Raw genomic sequence first — 16,471 nt, forward strand, 5'->3', positions numbered from 1 at the left:
GCAAGAGTGCCCCAAGCCCTCCCTCAGCCTGCCCAGGCCTTCCCTGGAAGCCTGCAGTTTCAGGCAGTCTCTGGAAGGTGTGTACGAACACCCCTGTGATGCGGAAAACCCAGCTCTCCCAATCCCTGTGTAGGTGTTTAGACTTAGACTTTGCCTAGGGTTTGACTCACAATGCGGGCATAGACCCTGGGGACTTGCCAGCTGCGGGGAGCCAGACAGTGACAGCGCAGAGCAGGCAGTACTGGGATGGTGTAGAAACAGAGCTACAGGCACACGGGGCAATTTGCAATCCACACGGGAGGTGCACAGAGAGGAGTGAGTAAGACAGGTAAGAGAGGTGAGACATTTGGGATCACAGTATCTATTTCTTTTTTTTCGAACTAGCTCTGTGGCTCCATGTGCATTTAGATGAAAGGGGAGATATCCATCAACTTGTGCAGCTCCAGGACACTCATCGTTCTCGGATGCTCTGACCCAAGCACTGCCTATTTCCATCTGCTGCTCCTTCAAGAGTACGCACAGTGAGTACACTTCCAAGTCACATCGGGTTTTCTTGCTGACAACAATTATTTTGATAAAAGACAAAACAAAAGAACACAATCGCTCTGAAAAACAGCTAACTTTTCCTAGCCCTCCCTGTCTTGCTCTAACATGAAATTTCAGTAATCCAAAAAGGAGATAGTGCAGATTAATGAGGTTCTCCAGGACATAAAAAAGGTTGAACACAATGTCAGACACTGCCAGTACAAAATAACCCACACAAGGGCAGGAACAAGCACATCATGCAGCAGAAATGTGCAGATGTGAAACCATTACATCCCACTTGTTAAAATACCTGTATTGAGCAGTCCAGCGCTCAGCTTCACATTAAGTCACCCAGGCAGCAGCGAGGGACAGGCTCTGAGCTAGTGTAACCCCAAAGGGCACCGCTGAGATCGTCAGAGATATCTTTTTCAAACAAGTCTCTGTTCCGAGATTGCTCCCACAACTCCATTACATCTGGAAATGTAAATTCTCTGAAATGTTTATGTCACAATTATCATTTTCCAACATTTACATAAAACTCTCATTTACAAGAGAAAACAGATGAAAGTCTTCCACCACGTGTTCAAGAATCCAGCTAGCAGACTTCTGCAGTTTCTTACATCGCTTTCTTGCATACAATGATAAAATCACTCGTAAGTTATTTTTCCCACAATCGATTTCATGCGGTGCTGATGCTCCACATAAACCCTCTCATGAGGTCCTGGCAGGGGTGTTGGAATCACAAAGTCTGTAACTCTGACCGAGTTTACAAATCACAGCACGTATCAGATTCCCCCACAAGGCTCCAGCAATTGTCCCTTGGCCACCCCGACACGCAGGAAGGGCAGGTTTCTCAGTCCAGATCCAGAGCCCACCCAGGACCAAGAGGGGGCAGTGTGTCCTGCAGATACAGCCGGCATGCCAGGAGCTCTCGGGGAAAGCAAGCAGGAGTCTCATTTCCTCACTGCAACCACATAGCATTAGCCTTGTTTCTTATGGCAATTAGGCTCATGCTATCCATTTGGGGTGTCTGTCTAATTCTACTTGAGTCCTTTGGTCAGCCCTAGAACACTGAGGTGCAGGCCTCAAAGGTAGATAATTTCCCTCAGCTTCATAAAAACTGGGAGTCAGGCAGAAGAATCATGTTCCCACTGAGACAGGCTGAGAAGCTTGCCTGTTATTAGTCATCAGCAAATCCACATGTGGAAAGGTAAAAGACAATCAGATACACTAGAAATCCAGCTATATTAATCACACTGTTCAAGAAACTGCATGCTTTAAAGAGTGAGGTAATTTGCACCTTTCAGGAGAGGAATAATGAAAGCAAGTTGCTGTATCTACTTTCAGAAGAATATTTGAGAGTACAGAAACTAACTCCCGTGTGCCTGGGACTGGACTGCTCCAGGGAAAGAGCTATTCCTCCCTGCACACAAGGCTGAATCCGCTCCAGACAGGAAGAGTAAAAGCAAGTGAGGACTGAGGCTGAATGGAGCCCAGGACAGAGCTTCCTGCATCTGCTGTATAGAGGGAGGGGAAGACAGGAGAGGGGGCTGTGCAGCAGGAGAAGTGCTCTCCTCCAGCTGAAGATGGGAGATCATGCTGTAAAAGGCAGAGCTAATGGGGAAACAGTATGCTGCTTCTCCACTCCCACTCCTGCCCCCATAAATCCACCCCATCGTAAAGGCAACGCTGAGGCTCAGAAGTGGATTATTTTCAACTCTGCCACTAACTTCCTTTCAAGTCCTGGACAGATTCTCCCCTCCTGGTGGGGATTACCCTTAAATCAGAGCACAAGCTAGAGATGTGGGATCTCTCTGCACATTTATAAATAGCTCACCTACACATTTCACAGGAGGGCAAATGCCAGTAAGCAGCTTTAACGGCAGGCCCAGCAACGACAACGGCAGCAGCGAAAACACTACCACCTTTCCCCAATGTATCCTTATTTCGAGCATCCATCATACTAATAGGGACAATTAAAACCTGGAAGAAGCCCCAGGATACTGACAATTAGTGACTGTAGGCCAGGCCTGAAACATAGTCAAAGATCAGTAGTTATGAATCTGTGAAACAGGCTGGGCAAGTCATATGAACTAAGCACACGACTGGCACCTCTGGTCCCCACCTCATTCTCCCCACAAGCCTGGACCACATCTCACATGTTTTCCGCGCCAGGCTGTGGCCCTTCTCCTGCCCACACACCAGGCAGAGCTTTTAACTTGCCAAGTAGTTTTGCACAGATCACAGTGTGGGAGAGAGGAGAGGTTTTAAGGCATAAATAAAACAAGCCCAACCTGGCCAGTGAAAGGAAAGTGATTCATCACTATTAAATCACGTTAGGATCAGCATACTGTGCTCAGGACTCCCAGTGTTAGGGACGTGTTGCAGATAGGGGCTGTGCCACTTGGCTGGACCCCATCAGGAGACAAGCACTTAGGTAGCCACAGCCTTCCCTATATTGCATGACCTAGTGCAACAAACACGTCCTCCACCCCGTATCCCAGCCAAGGCCCACCCTTGAGTGTACAAATGAAACGAGTTGGATCACTGATCCGCACCACAACAGCAGGAATTGACTGCTCTGTAGGCTGTGAGATGGCGTGTGTGTTATGCTGGAGCTTCTGCCCCAAATCCTACATGTCAGGAAGGTTTTGCTAGGTCATCTGATAAGCACCATCTCCAGCAGAACCGGCTCAGATGCTGCTACTGGTCTTGCTTCCAACACTATTAGGAATTTAGCTGATTTTAAGCAAATAAGTTTTTAATTATTGTGTCGTCTCTGCTTTTACGCATTTGTCACTGTAAAAAAACTGTAAAACACAGAAAGTGTTTTCAGTCCTGCTGCACACACAGCACCTTTCTTTCCACTGAGCTTCAACAGAATCAACCTCAAATTAAACAAGATCCAACCTGGCCAGTAAAAGGGCACTTCCTGCTGCAGGACAGGATTCATCATTGCTCAGTAACATTAGGATTTACAGATCAGTCACAGCTCACAGCCCACAGCACCAGGTGCCGTACGGATGGAGTAAACAGCCCCTGCCCCACAGTTTTTTAAAAGCAGCAGCCAAACAAATGCAACAGGGAAAAACAGAAGAATCTCCATGGAAATTGTCATATTGTAGTAAAGTAAAAGATTTCCGCTATGATTATTTGAGAATTGAGGGGAACGAGAGTTTATTTCATGCTTTAGAGAGAAAGCATGGATGTACTTGTGAGAGCAGTGCACAGACAGCAGAGACTGCAGCATTTGTGGACCGATGACGGCCTTGCACAATGTAATGCAGCATTAAAAAACAAGGCAAGTTGTTGCTGCAGTATGGTAACAGTTCAAAGGCTGGGAGCACCCTAGGAGTGAAAGGAGTAGCTGATAACAGGGTACAGTAACAGCTGATACATGGGTGCGACTCAGCCCTGAAGCACTTTGCTGGTGAAGATGGAGAGCCTTCAAATGAGTCACTGACAGATCAAATGCATTGTGAAAGGGACAACATGGTTGTGCGTGCCAGCAGGCAGATGAGGCAGGAGAAATCCAAGGCTTTAGGCTCTCACAGCCTTGAAGAACCTCTTGGTATTTCTGAAAACTTAAGCTTTGTGTTTGAATCAAAAATAATCACATGCTTCCACCTCCCCTGTAGTCCCACCTGTAGATCCCTAAGCACAGCACCGAGGCCTTCCTCTGGCACAGAACAGCTGCTGCCTGCCACCCAGAGCTGTTTCGGTTTCAGCTGCCCTTTGGTCTGCACTTAATAATCTACATGAAATGACAGAATCTGCCCAAATAGGAAATAGCAATGGTAATGTTAAAGAAATTCAAAATGGGAAAGAGGTTCTTCCATCACAGCCCCGCTGCCTAAATATCCCCAGATTTTTAGTCAGGATAGTGGTTTTCACCTCTCCCACCTCCAAACTGCTGCATGGGGCTGCTGGTGCCAAGCAGCTGCAGTGCTCTAGTACAAAACTCTGGCAGCAGGAACACGACTTCGGGTTTCTATATCACTGATGGCAAACAAGGTAGTGTTTTGATCAGGAGGTAGAGGTGCCTTTTAAGAGCCAGAGAGGAGTTCTGGACCAGTCTTTAATATAAACCAGTTTTTTGTGCTGATTTAAGCCCAGCACCACACAGGCCTGTGTTGCTGTGGAACAGAGTAAAACAAAAAATAAAAGGCACCAGATCTGTAAAACGGTTTCCATTTGGTGATTCTCTCCCTCAGCAGACTCCTTCCCACCTATTCTGTGTTTCACTAATTAAAGCTTAAAAAATCCTCCAGCTTCACAGACTTGTTTCTCAAGCTTCAATGCAGAATTTAGACAAAGAGAAACTGAAGAACCAGGTCTTGCTTTAAAGGTCAAAACCTAATTCAAAAGGAATCTGCACAGGGCAAAAAGCCAGCAAGGAGCTCCCTGTTGCTCTATCACATTGCACCACATTTCAGCCTACACCAGGGAAACGCCAACTGCTTTTGTTCCTGGATATCAGATACATGCGCACTACAGAAAACAGCCTTCACCCTCAGAGTACTGCGTGTTACTACAAGCACTGTCAAACACTGCACTGCCCTTAGCTAGACTGATGTAGTCCATAAGTTGAGCATATCCCATCAGCGTTGGATTCACTGTACTGTTTCCTACCTGCCTAAACAGAGTCTCCATGCTGTTTCCCTCCACAGTCTCTTGCTTGTTTGCATTGAATTCATACTCCTATTCACAGCTCTACTGATTATAAGACGACTTGCAAAGTCTGTAAATGTTGGATTGGTATCACAACAGCCATGACAAACACGGAGCGTCATACCACATCTCCCCTCCCTACAGCAGTGTGTTAACTTCAGTGGCTTTGTATCACAGGATCAGAGGGATCCCTGAGAAGGGATCAGCAAGCAAGGCTGGGACAATTTGAGGACAAAATAAAAGCACTCAAAGGCTACCCTGTAAAACTGCGTGGTGCCTCACAGACACGTTCAGTGTAAAAGAACATCAGAAGTTTCCATTTCAGATTGTTTCACTTCTAAAATGTCACTGCATGAGTTTGACCCTGCACAAACTGAGCTCTACAGTCTACTATTACGTCAAGTTTCCTCAGCTAACTTGGCTGAAGGATAGAGTGAGCATTCAAGTGCCTGCCTCTGGGTGGGTCTCTCAGAGTGCCGCTGCAGCTTGACACTGAATATCCTGTTTGTATTGTTTCTCCCCTTTGCCAGCAGCTCAGCCAGGGCCACTGCAGCATCAGAAATAATTCTGTCATTGCAGTTCATCTGATACTGAACTCACATGTCAACACGTCATTTATCTAAAATGACAGTAAAGAATGGTAACCAACATAGGGAGAGAAATTATCTTTAAAAGAAGTGATTTTACCTACAACCACACACATTTAAAATGGATTAGTCATATCTGCAGGTTTTTTCAAGGCTCTGTTCCAAATCTGATTCTGTTGAATGGCTTCACTCTGCATTTCTGCATCTCAGGGCTTTCAGCTTGTTTTAAAGTTCAGCCTTAGCTTTCATTTTCCACAGCTTGTGAAGCTTGTTTCAGGAAGAATGAACAACCTCCTTGCAATTGTTTCATTTTCCAGCCCAGAACTGTGGAGACGTGTTGTAAGACCCACGAGACGGTCTGAGTTGAAGAGCTGAAAACAAACCCATACAGTGAGGCAGAGGGGGCAGATCTGCTCAGCCCCTGAAGTCAGCTGTTCTCTCCTTTCAGTCGTGTTTCCCTCAACATACTGTTCCACTCTTTTCACGCTCACGTCATGCTGCTTCCATTCAAGGGAAACAGTATGAAACTTCATTTTTGTATTCAGGAGACCAGCGGGTACTCAGCTTCTGCTGTAGAAAAAACAGTCATGGTTCAGCTCCTGTTCCCTTTGGACACTACAATAACAACGGGGACAGACTTGCTGGAGCAGGCGCATCAACACCACCTTTCTTCTTTCCCTTTCAGCCCCACTACGGTCTGTAGCAGTTGTAAAAATTAATACATGTTGAGGAACTAATGATACCCCTCCATCCCCCTATAAGGCTTGTTAGATACCCATCTTAAAAGCACTGTATTAGAGCTAAATACTGTAATTATGATTACTAGTGTACATGAGTCCCAGCTTGAAACCAAGGTAAACTGCCTCTCTGCAAATCACTGCTGACAGCAGGCTTTGCCTTGGTGGTTACCCCAGTACGAATCTCCTTTCTAGCTGGCCAAAAGCTGTGAAGGCGGCAAAAACTCCTGGCGTAGATAAAGTCTAAAAGTATATTGCATGAATCTGTCAACTCGAGAATAGACTCACACACTTCTTGTGTCTGCTAAAATCTTTGTTTCGTGTAAAGCTACATAGATACCTGAGGAGTCAAAAGCATTTTGTTATCTGTCCATTGCAACTGTACTTTTCAAGAGGTTTACATAGTGCTTCACAAATGCTTTCAACCCCTCTGCTAAAGGCAATCAAACACGATTCATCAATATCTACATATAAGAAATGTGATTTTCAGTAATTCAGGGGGATTTGCATTACCTGGTCCCTGAGGCACTTTCTTAAATCCCACCTATTACATTTAGCTATAAATAAAGCAGAAGCAGGAAACTGGAAGAGACTGGGTGGAACAAGGAATAAAAGGAAGGAAGGAAAGATAAAGTCATTCCAGAAAACCTAAATTAATTCTTTGCAACACTATACAAAAACTGGTTTCTACGATATCTCAGATACTCCTTCTTCAGGTAGTAAAGCGTTCCTTTGCCCCAACCGCCAGCTACACTAAAAAGCAAGAAGTGCCTTGCCCATCCAAACCATAAGATTAAGGAAACCTTTGTAAACATGTTCCTCTTGTCAGTGCTTGGTATGTTTAGGTGTACAGAGACAGGATATTTCTCACCGGCAAGTCACCTTCTTGTCTCCATTGGGTGATGAGATTTCCTGTAAGACAAGCCATTTGCTTTGCTGCCTCTTTTCAAGCCTACAAAAAAACATTTACCCTGCAGCCTGTGGAGAATGTTTCTGTTCATCTGGCAGATAGGACAGAAGCATCTTCTTATCATCATGAGATCCAACTACATGAGCTGCCTAATCCCAAAGCATTACCATCAGTGAGAAAAAGTGTGTTCTCTTCCAAACAAAGGAGCTGGGTTCCATACAGGCTCACACACATTCCTCATTCATGCAACAACTGCTAAGGAATTTCTTCTAGCTACTGTAACTCCACTTTTCATACAACTCCTTCTGTGCTTATGTACTGTATAGTGGTGGAGCCCTGTAATTAAATTTCGTCCTGATTTCCCATATTTAGTCATTATTTATAAAAGATGTATGAACAGTAAGTTTTAGCTCGTACTAAGCTTCCCTTAGTAATATATTCCTATGGTACTTCTAAAAAAATATGAGAAAGATGCTCTTTTATCCTGAGAAAACATATACATGAAATTAAAGATTTGGTGGCAACACAACAAACTTTACATTCCCTTCTATCAAAGTCTCTAAATATATATGTAACAACTGTGGCTGGGAAGGTACAACAAAGAGGGAAGCAAAATCAGGGTGGCAAAGGATGTTTTCCAATGACATCTGAGATTTTGGTTTGCATTCCCCAACAGCTGTAAACAACAAGGGAAACCTTCAAGTTCAACATGCCAGTGTCACCTCTTAGTTTGGCTGCATGTGTATGTTCCATCAGAACAATACAGCTGTTTCTTTTTGAGGGGAGACACTGCATTTGGTGTTTAAATAGTGAGCGAGCTGTAAACACAGGACTGGCTTTAAAACAGGCTTATGAAGAAAAGCATAAAAGCATTTTCAGTTAAAAAGACAAATTAACTGAGCGCTCCTACTGTAACATCTCTGCAGAAGTCATTGCAATTCTCCATCAAACTCTATTTTTAGGCTACCTGGCAACACCATGGTCAACCCAAAAAGCCAGGTTTGATGTCACAGCATGACCACTTACCGAAACAGCAGTTTCTGTTCCAAAATGTCTCTTTTCTGTAATGTAGGGGTTCCTCATGTCCAGACATGCTTTAGGATACATATATGATGCATTCTGAAGAAAGTAACTACCCTCCATAAAGTAACGCGATCAAATAACTAGTAAACGTGTCATATCAAACTGGCAACTACACAGGCGCAAATTCGAAGTTCTCCAAAGGCAGACCTTGAGGATATTTGCTCCCCACTTCAATTTCTTTCTTTGCCTTGTCTCCTTGCACCTCCTGGTGCCCCATCAGAAAAGACTCATTCACTGTTTTTCTTGTTCTCAGTTAGACACGTTTGCTGTGCTTCTCCCTGCAACTTTTCTTGAAGTAATAATGCATGAAAAACATTTGCAAACTGGGACTTCCAGGCTGAATAACTTCTAGAAAAAGATGCACCCATTCCTTCACTAAGCTGGAATGTACGATCTTGTCCTTTAAGTAGTCTCAAGAGAGATGCTGCAGGGAAGTCTGTAAAAACTAATTTTAGGACCAGTACACCTCACTGTCAGTTATGCTGAGCTGCTGTGTCCAAGTGTTACTCTTACATATTGGTAAATTCAAATTCCCTTCAAACTTCCTTCAGGACAGCTGGACTATAGAGCATAGGTAGCTTAGCTGTAAAGCATTCTCTTCTTTCTTAGTCACCTGGGATTACAATCAGTTCCTCCATTACTTTTGGTATGTTTTCATTAGTTAGCTCAGCACAAATTTACAGGAGCACTTCCCTGAAATAAACCTGAAAGCAATAATGACATCTAATAAAAGATATTACTTTTTCCTATAAAGTTTTCTTCCATTAGTAGGGGAAAATGATGCCAACCGACTTCATCAGGCTGTGCGAATTAAACCATTATTTATAATATGCTTCAAAAATGAGAAAGTGTAATTTAAATGTTGGTCATGTGAGCAAGCAGTGAGTCAATATTCAGCATATTAATTGAATGCATTTGAAGTGCTGGAATTTTTCTGAAGCCTGCCAAGCTTGAGCCATAACAGTTTCTTTTATAACTGGAGATCAGCGCGAATGAAAGACCTTCCTTAGATGCAGAAGCTGAAGTTCAGAGTTATATGCACATTACCTCCATTCCACTGAATGTCAGCCTATGGGAAAAAAATCAGAGATGAATGAGCACGATGAAGGAGTCATGACTACCTTTTGGGTCAGTATACAAGGAATATGAGACCACTGGTGGCATACTGCAATCTAAAAATTAATCTGAAACCTTGCCAGTCCAGCAGACTGATCCTCAGTTTGTCTCTTTCTGCAAACTCAGGAGCAGAGATAGACACTGAACTCTGAAAGTTCATATAGGTTAAATACCTAAATACTGTTGGTGTCCTCAACACTCAAAAGTTTCCTGTACACTGAATGCAATTTTTAAGACTTCAGACTGCTGTTCCTAGATTCCTAACCCCAGTGCTTTCAGTGGTATTAGCCACTGTTAACACAAAATAGTTTGCCAGAAATTGCCAGAAAACACGAGCCTCCAAAGACAAATGTATATATGCAGATACCAGCACTGATCCTGACAAATCTTTTATCTGTTTCCTTCTTCCTCCTCTTCTCTGGACATAGAAAACACATCGTTAAAACGAGGTGATAAATTTTGTCTGGAAGATTGCCAAGAGATCCAGATCTACTGACTTTTGTGCAGTACCAGAGTTCACCGAGTGTGTTTAAGAAACATTCTGCTTTGGGCACTAGCAATTTTTAAAATTTTTTTGCTATCTGCTTGCACTCTACTGCATTTTGTATGGATTTGCATCTCTGTTTGCTATATTATACGCTTGAAGAACACATTTCTACAGAGAAATAAGATGGAAGCTGGGCTCAGCCTGCGGTTAGATAGTAACTTCTGTGAACCACATCCTCCACTCAGGCAGGCCCAAAACGCCACCGCTCACCTCCTCCGTCCCAGGACTCGCTGTCCAGCTGCCACCCACAAGTGCAGGCAGGTCAGGAGCTTGCGCAGGGGCAGGGACTTCGTTTCGCCTTAAAACCGACCCTCATCGCCTCAGAGAAGGACACCTGCCCACCGCCTGCCCGAGCCGCTCGCTCCCTGCCCACAGATACCCAGCTGCTGCGCCACCCCCTGCCGCTTTCCCGCTTTCCCGCCTTGCCCAGCCTCCCCTCGCCCCTCCGCCCCGGGCCTGTTCGTGTTTGGCAGTGAAAGCCCAGCCACCGCCCCGCCAGCCGTGCCCCTGCGGGACTTATTCACTGGTAAGAGCCGTAATTAAAGGAGGCACTACCGGCAGCGGGCAGGAGGCCGGGCGGGCAGCCCACACCCGGTAGCCGGGCTGCCCCTGGGCGGGCTCCGCCGCACAGGGCCGCCCGGCCGCTGAGGCAGCGCCAGGCCGCCGCGAGGCCCGGTCCTCCGGCCGGGGTCCCGTTCCCCTGGCAACGCCGCTCCCCCTCACGTGACCCTCGCCGGCCACTCCCGCCCGCTCCCGTTGCTATGGCGACGGCCGCTCCCTCGCATTCCTCCCCCCCTCCCCTACCAGTCCATTCATGCCCGGGCTGCGCCTCCCTCCCCTCCCCTCCCCCCTCACGTGACGCGGGCCCGGCGTGCGCTCCCCAGCCGGGCTTCGGCCGCCGCTTCCGGACCGAGGGCGGGGCGGAGGGGGCGCGTGTGTGAGGGCGCGCGCGGGGGGGCGGGGGCGGCCGCCGACGGCGGCGGGTGAGGGGAGAGGCGCTCCCGTCAACATGGCGGCGCGCGGGGCGGGCAGCGCCTGAGCCCGGCGCCCCTCGGTTCGCGGCCCCCTCCTCCCCCCTCTCCCCGGCCCGGCCCGGCGCGGCCATGGAGAGCGAGGAGGAGCAGCACATGACCACGCTGCTCTGCATGGGCTTCTCGGACGCGGCCGCCATCCGCAAGGCCCTGCGCCTGGCCAAGAACGACATCAACGAGGCCGTGGCGCTGCTCACCAACGAGCGGCCCGGCCTCCACTACGGCGGCTACGAGCCCATGGAGAGCGGGCAGGGCCCGCCGGGCGGGCACGGCTCCCCCGCCGGCGGGCAGGGCCCCCGCGGCGGCGACGGGGACGGCGGCGGCGGCGGCGGAGGCGGCTTCGACCCGCCGCCCGCCTACCACGAAGTGGTGGAGACCGAGGTGAGCTGCGGCCTGCCCCGGGTGGGCTGCCCCGGGGCCGGCCTCCTGTCAGCGCCGGCCTCCCCGCGGGGCGAGTGGAAGCTCCCCGGGAGCCTCCCTGCCGGCGGGCAGGCGTCGCCCCGGGGCCTGGGTCCCGCGGGAGGGTGCCCCAGGGGAGCGCCCGCTGCCGGCGGGGGCGGCCCCCTCACCCCACGGGCCGGGGCGGCGTGCCGGGGGCTTCCCTTCCCACCGCCCTCCCGCGTCGCCGGCTTGCGCCCGTCCGGTGCTGGGGAGCGCGCGCCGTGGCTGTTGGCTGCGATCGCTGCAAGGTGCAGAGCACCCAGGCTTTTCCTTGGCATTCTAGGAATGTGTGGCTACCGTAGGATTTTTTTTTTTTTCTCCTCCTCTTGTGCCTTCTTGCATAATCCGAGTGACTAATGACTGTCTAATATTTTTTAACTGTTTGCACAATGTGCAAGAAAGTGCAATCTGGGTATTACTTTGTGTACAGTTTTATTTGGATAAGCTAAGTATAAATTCTGGAATAGGAATGCAGTGAGTTCAAATATTTTCAAAACAAAGGCTTTAACTCATAGCTTAAATTATAGCTGTGTTCTAAAACGGACCTGAAGTAGATAGAAGTGCTGGAGAACGCCGGCCTTTCCCAGCTTCTCTCCTTCCTCCTGGTCTGCCTTTTTTTCTTCTCTCTTCCATCCTCTTCCAGAACTCTGAACTCCTCAGCCAGCAGATACACTCATGATGCTTTCCCTGCTGCCTGGAACAGTCTTGTAGCTCTTAGCTGTAAAGCCCTCTCCTCCTCCAGGTCTTTTTTCCAAAGCTTCCCAGAATGCTCATATGAAAAGAGCTAATTAATAGTGTCCAGACTGTGGAACTTGTGGGGATGAGAACAGAAGAGCAGCCCTGCTGTGCGGTACCAAAGGGCCACCTTAAGTACTCTCTGTCTCAAGAAGTGGTCAATAGCAGATGCCTAAGCACGTGAATAAAACCAGGGAAACTCATGTACCCTCCCAGTCTTCAGTGAACAGTATCCTGAGGATTTCCTGCGCCAGAAGTGGTATCTTTCTGTGTACGTGTGTGTATGTATCTATAAATATATATATATGAAGAATACATGGACGTATCTTCTTGTACATAGCTACGCTTGCACAGACCATCCGTATCCATAGCCTCGGTCCAGTCTTGCGGAATAAAGATGCGTGATCCTGTTCACTGAATTAACTGGGTTAGATCCTTAGCTCCTATAAGCTGATGATGTATGCATGTGGAGTAAGGTGATTTGTGGGATGGCAGGTGTGCTGTGCAGAAGAGGAGTTGCTGTTTAACTTCACTGGTTGAAGCAACAGGGAACTGGTTTCTAACCTTTGCTTTGAAGGATTGGGAGTGAATGAGAGTTCTGCTTGTTTGCATTCAGATCTCTGTAGCCACCAAGAGGGTGGATTTTCCTATCAGATATAGTTATGGTTGGGACAATCTGGGTTGTCAGTGTGGCGTTTCAAGAGAAGCTGTCAGTGTAAACTTCAGAGAAGCACTTTTTCCCCCCTACTTGTTCCTATTACAAATGACACTTTGACAACTCTGACTAAGAGGATATTTCCCCCTTTTATTTCAGCTTGTATGTCTGATCAAACTTACTTAGACTTTATAGTTTCCTTTGCTACTCATGTTCTTGATTGCTTTGACTTGTGTTCTTGTTAACCCACAAGAGGGAAACCAAAACATTTCAATATAGGCAAATGACTGCACAAAGAGACATTTCAGAAGGATTGGTACATGAAACTTTACATAAATTCAGGCCTCTATTTAGTAATTGGATTCATTTGCATATGAGCATCTGTCAACTGCACATGTATGCAAAACAGTATTTTTGTAATCTAAGAGTTATACCTGTAAAAATCTTAAGACTTGAGATTGTTGCCTGTGCTTATTTGTCTAATGTTGCTGCACAACCTAGCAGCTTTTGACATATATTTTATAAAAAGGGGAAGAAATGATATGTGATCAGTTCTTGGTTTTTTTATTCTTCAAATGTGATCTAGAACTACATTTATTTAATAGAACTAGATGTGATCAAGAACTACTACTATTTAATAAATTACAGCTATTATTTAGGTGGTTAATCAGTAAGTAATTTTCCATTTAGCACAAGCTTATGGCATATGAAGCTGTACAGAAAGCCATTGCACAAATAGCTATATTATTCATTGTAGTCATATACATTATGTTGAAACATATTGTACCCCATACTATCTTGTGGTAATTCAGATGTTATTTCTGTTTTTCTTCCTCTCAGTATCATGTCTCTTTCTGACAGCTCTTAAAGTGTGTATTCCTCCTTCTCATCGTAATACCAGTTTTAACTTTTATTTAGTGGGGAGGTACTGGCGTGTTGGACTTTTGGTTTGATTTTTTGATTTTATATATCAGCAATATACATGAACATATAAATCAAAAGAGCACAATTATTAGACATTTTCCCCTAAATAAAATTTTCCGGTCTAGTAATCTTCTTCATGAACAAAAGTTAGGATTAGATTTTTTTAATTTGAAAATAACAAGAAAGCTTTAGTCATTCTCCAAGATGTGTGTGTAACAGGTCTGTACTTTGTATTTACGTTCTTCTTATTCTTATACCATGCATATAAGAATAGATTTATGAATGATTAAACACTTTACATTTTCCCTAATCAGTAATGAATCCATTATGTTTGCATATGCTTATTTGGTTTCTATTACATAGTGTTCAGTAAGCATGTTGATCAAAGAAAGGCTTGTCTGTTGGTTTTCTTTGAGAATAGCACAGAAACCAGATACATTCGTACTAGTAAAAACATGTTTTCTTTAGATAAGATAGTAAAACCAGTGTGAATCCTCTTTCAGTGGTCCAGACTGCTGGTCTTCAGGGGTGTCTGCAAGTGTTACAGAAGCCTGAATTTGGAATAACTGGCCCAGAAGCAAGACAGGTGCTATGAGCTGGCCCGACGCGCACTCTGTGCTTTTCTATGTGAGACTTGAGATGAAGACATACATAAATTCATTTTCACAAGGGCTAAAACTTCTGTTTCAGCAGGCTAATGTCTTCCAAAGAGCATACAATTGATTTAGTTTTAAGTTAACAGCTGTGGTGTGCCTCTGGCGTTGATGCTGTTAGCATGACCATGCTTAACTCATTAAAAGAAAAAGGCCAGACAAACTTAGAAATACAAAGGGGGCTTCACATTCATTTGTGCAGTGTTCCTGAAGTATCAATTTTATACGTTTACAGTTGGTTTGAAGTTTTGCCCTATGTAGTGCCAAAGCACTTCGATAGGCTGAGATTACCTGCTTTTACAAGAGGTAACTTTGCCTGTTTGACACAACTTCTGTGTTTATGTCCGTCAGCTGAAGTAAATCTGATAAGTGCATTTTGGCAAGAATCTGGGATTTCTGTGTTTATTGAGAGTCAGGCCTGTGTGAACCTCATGAAGTTCAACAAGGCCAAGTGCAAGGTCCTGCATGTGGGTCGGGGCAGTCCCAAGCACAAATGCAAGCTGGGCAGAGAATGGATTGAGAGCAGCTCTGAGGAGAAGGACTTGGGGGGTGTTGGTTGATGAGAAGCTCAACATGACCCAGCAACGTGCACTTGTGGGCCAAAAGGCCAACCATATCCTGGGCTGTATCAGGAAGCGTGACCAGCAGGTCGAGGGAGGTGATTCTGCCCCTCTGCTCTAGTGAGACCCCACCTGGAGGACTGCATTCAGCTCTGGGGCCTCCAAGACAAGAAGGACATGGACCTGTTGGAGCGAGTCCGGAGGAGGGCCACGAAGATGATCAGAGGGCTGGAGCACCTCTGCTATGAAGAAAGGCTGAGAGAGTTGGGGTTGTCCAGCCTGGAGAAGAGAATGCTCTGGGGAGACCTTATAGCAGCCTTCCAGTACCTGAAGGGGGCCTACAAGCAAGCTAGAGAGGGACTTTTTACAAGGGCATGTAGTGATGGGACAAGGGGTAGATTTAGATTAGATATAAGGAAGAAATTCACTATGAGGGTGGTGAGGCACTGGAAGAGGTTGCCCAGAGAAGCTGTGGATGCCCCATCCCTGGAAGTATTCAAGGCCAGGCTGGATGGGGCTTTGAGCAACCTGGTCTATTGGAAGGTGTCCCTGCCTATGGCAGAGGGGTTGGAACGAAGTGATTTTTATGGTCCTTTCCAACCCAAACCGTTCTATGATTCCTTAGGCAACATACAGATTTTTACGGTGTGATTCTTTGCTGAGGCGGGGTGGTGGAATGATGGTTTACTCATCTTTTCATATGACTGACAGATAAGCTTTTTTTATGAACTGCTGCTAAATCGTTATAATTTAAGATAAGACTATAAATTAATGTGATGACAATGTCTTTCACTGTGTCCATGAATTGCCGTGAGTGCCCCAAGTGCTGACTTTCACGAGCTGGGGAGGAATGGGATGGAGAAGAGCAGGCCAAATGAATGTGGGGATTGTGACCAGAGAACCTGAAATTGTGGTAAAATACACTAAAAATATTGAACATGTAACAAGGGTTTGTATAACCTTTACTAAAATAATCTTGATTTGTTTTTAAAGAGCTTCTGAGAGTCATTACTATGACCTTTTGGGTAAATTGTGATTAACGGATTATATTACCTTCTAGCTATTCCTGTCTCCTTTAGCAGGTGCTCTTTTGATTTTTTTTTTTTTTTTTGAGTTGAACTGGATCAAAGGCTCATATACGCCGGATTTTACTAGATAAGGTTTATCATAAAACTTGTCCAAGATTGCTTTTGAGGTGCTCTGTGATTTCAAGAGAAGGTGATTTTGTAAAGGAAGCAGGCCAGCAACTGTAATGAGTAAGTGCCAGGAACGTTCTCACTAGTCACGCTGCAGAAC

At 46.0% G+C, this 16,471-nt stretch overlaps 1 protein-coding gene and 1 long non-coding RNA gene across 3 annotated transcripts in view; one reads left to right on the plus strand and one right to left on the minus strand.

Annotated features, from left to right (window-relative positions):
• The window catches only part of LOC142084747 (uncharacterized), a 58,204-nt gene extending 47,126 nt beyond the window's left edge, over positions 1-11,078 (minus strand). Inside the window, exons 1-3 of one of the 2 annotated variants that reach the window (XR_012674435.1) lie at positions 11,032-11,078; positions 8,457-9,582; positions 5,859-6,353 (exon numbers count right to left, since the gene is read on the minus strand). This is a non-coding gene — a long non-coding RNA (uncharacterized LOC142084747). Of the gene's footprint in view, positions 1-5,858; positions 6,354-8,456; positions 9,583-11,031 lie in introns of those variants that run through there. The other variant, XR_012674434.1, reaches the window with a different exon arrangement.
• Positions 11,079-11,138: 60 nt separating this feature from the next.
• USP24 (ubiquitin specific peptidase 24) overlaps positions 11,139-16,471 on the plus strand; it is a 64,564-nt gene continuing 59,231 nt past the window's right edge. Inside the window, exon 1 of the mRNA XM_075155697.1 lies at positions 11,139-11,588. Coding sequence (XP_075011798.1) covers positions 11,280-11,588 — 309 coding nt within the window. The 5' untranslated portion in view covers positions 11,139-11,279. The remainder of the gene's footprint in view (positions 11,589-16,471) is intronic.

The sequence above is a fragment of the Calonectris borealis genome, chromosome 8 (assembly GCF_964195595.1).
Source record: "Calonectris borealis chromosome 8, bCalBor7.hap1.2, whole genome shotgun sequence".
NCBI classification, from domain to species: domain Eukaryota; kingdom Metazoa; phylum Chordata; class Aves; order Procellariiformes; family Procellariidae; genus Calonectris; species Calonectris borealis.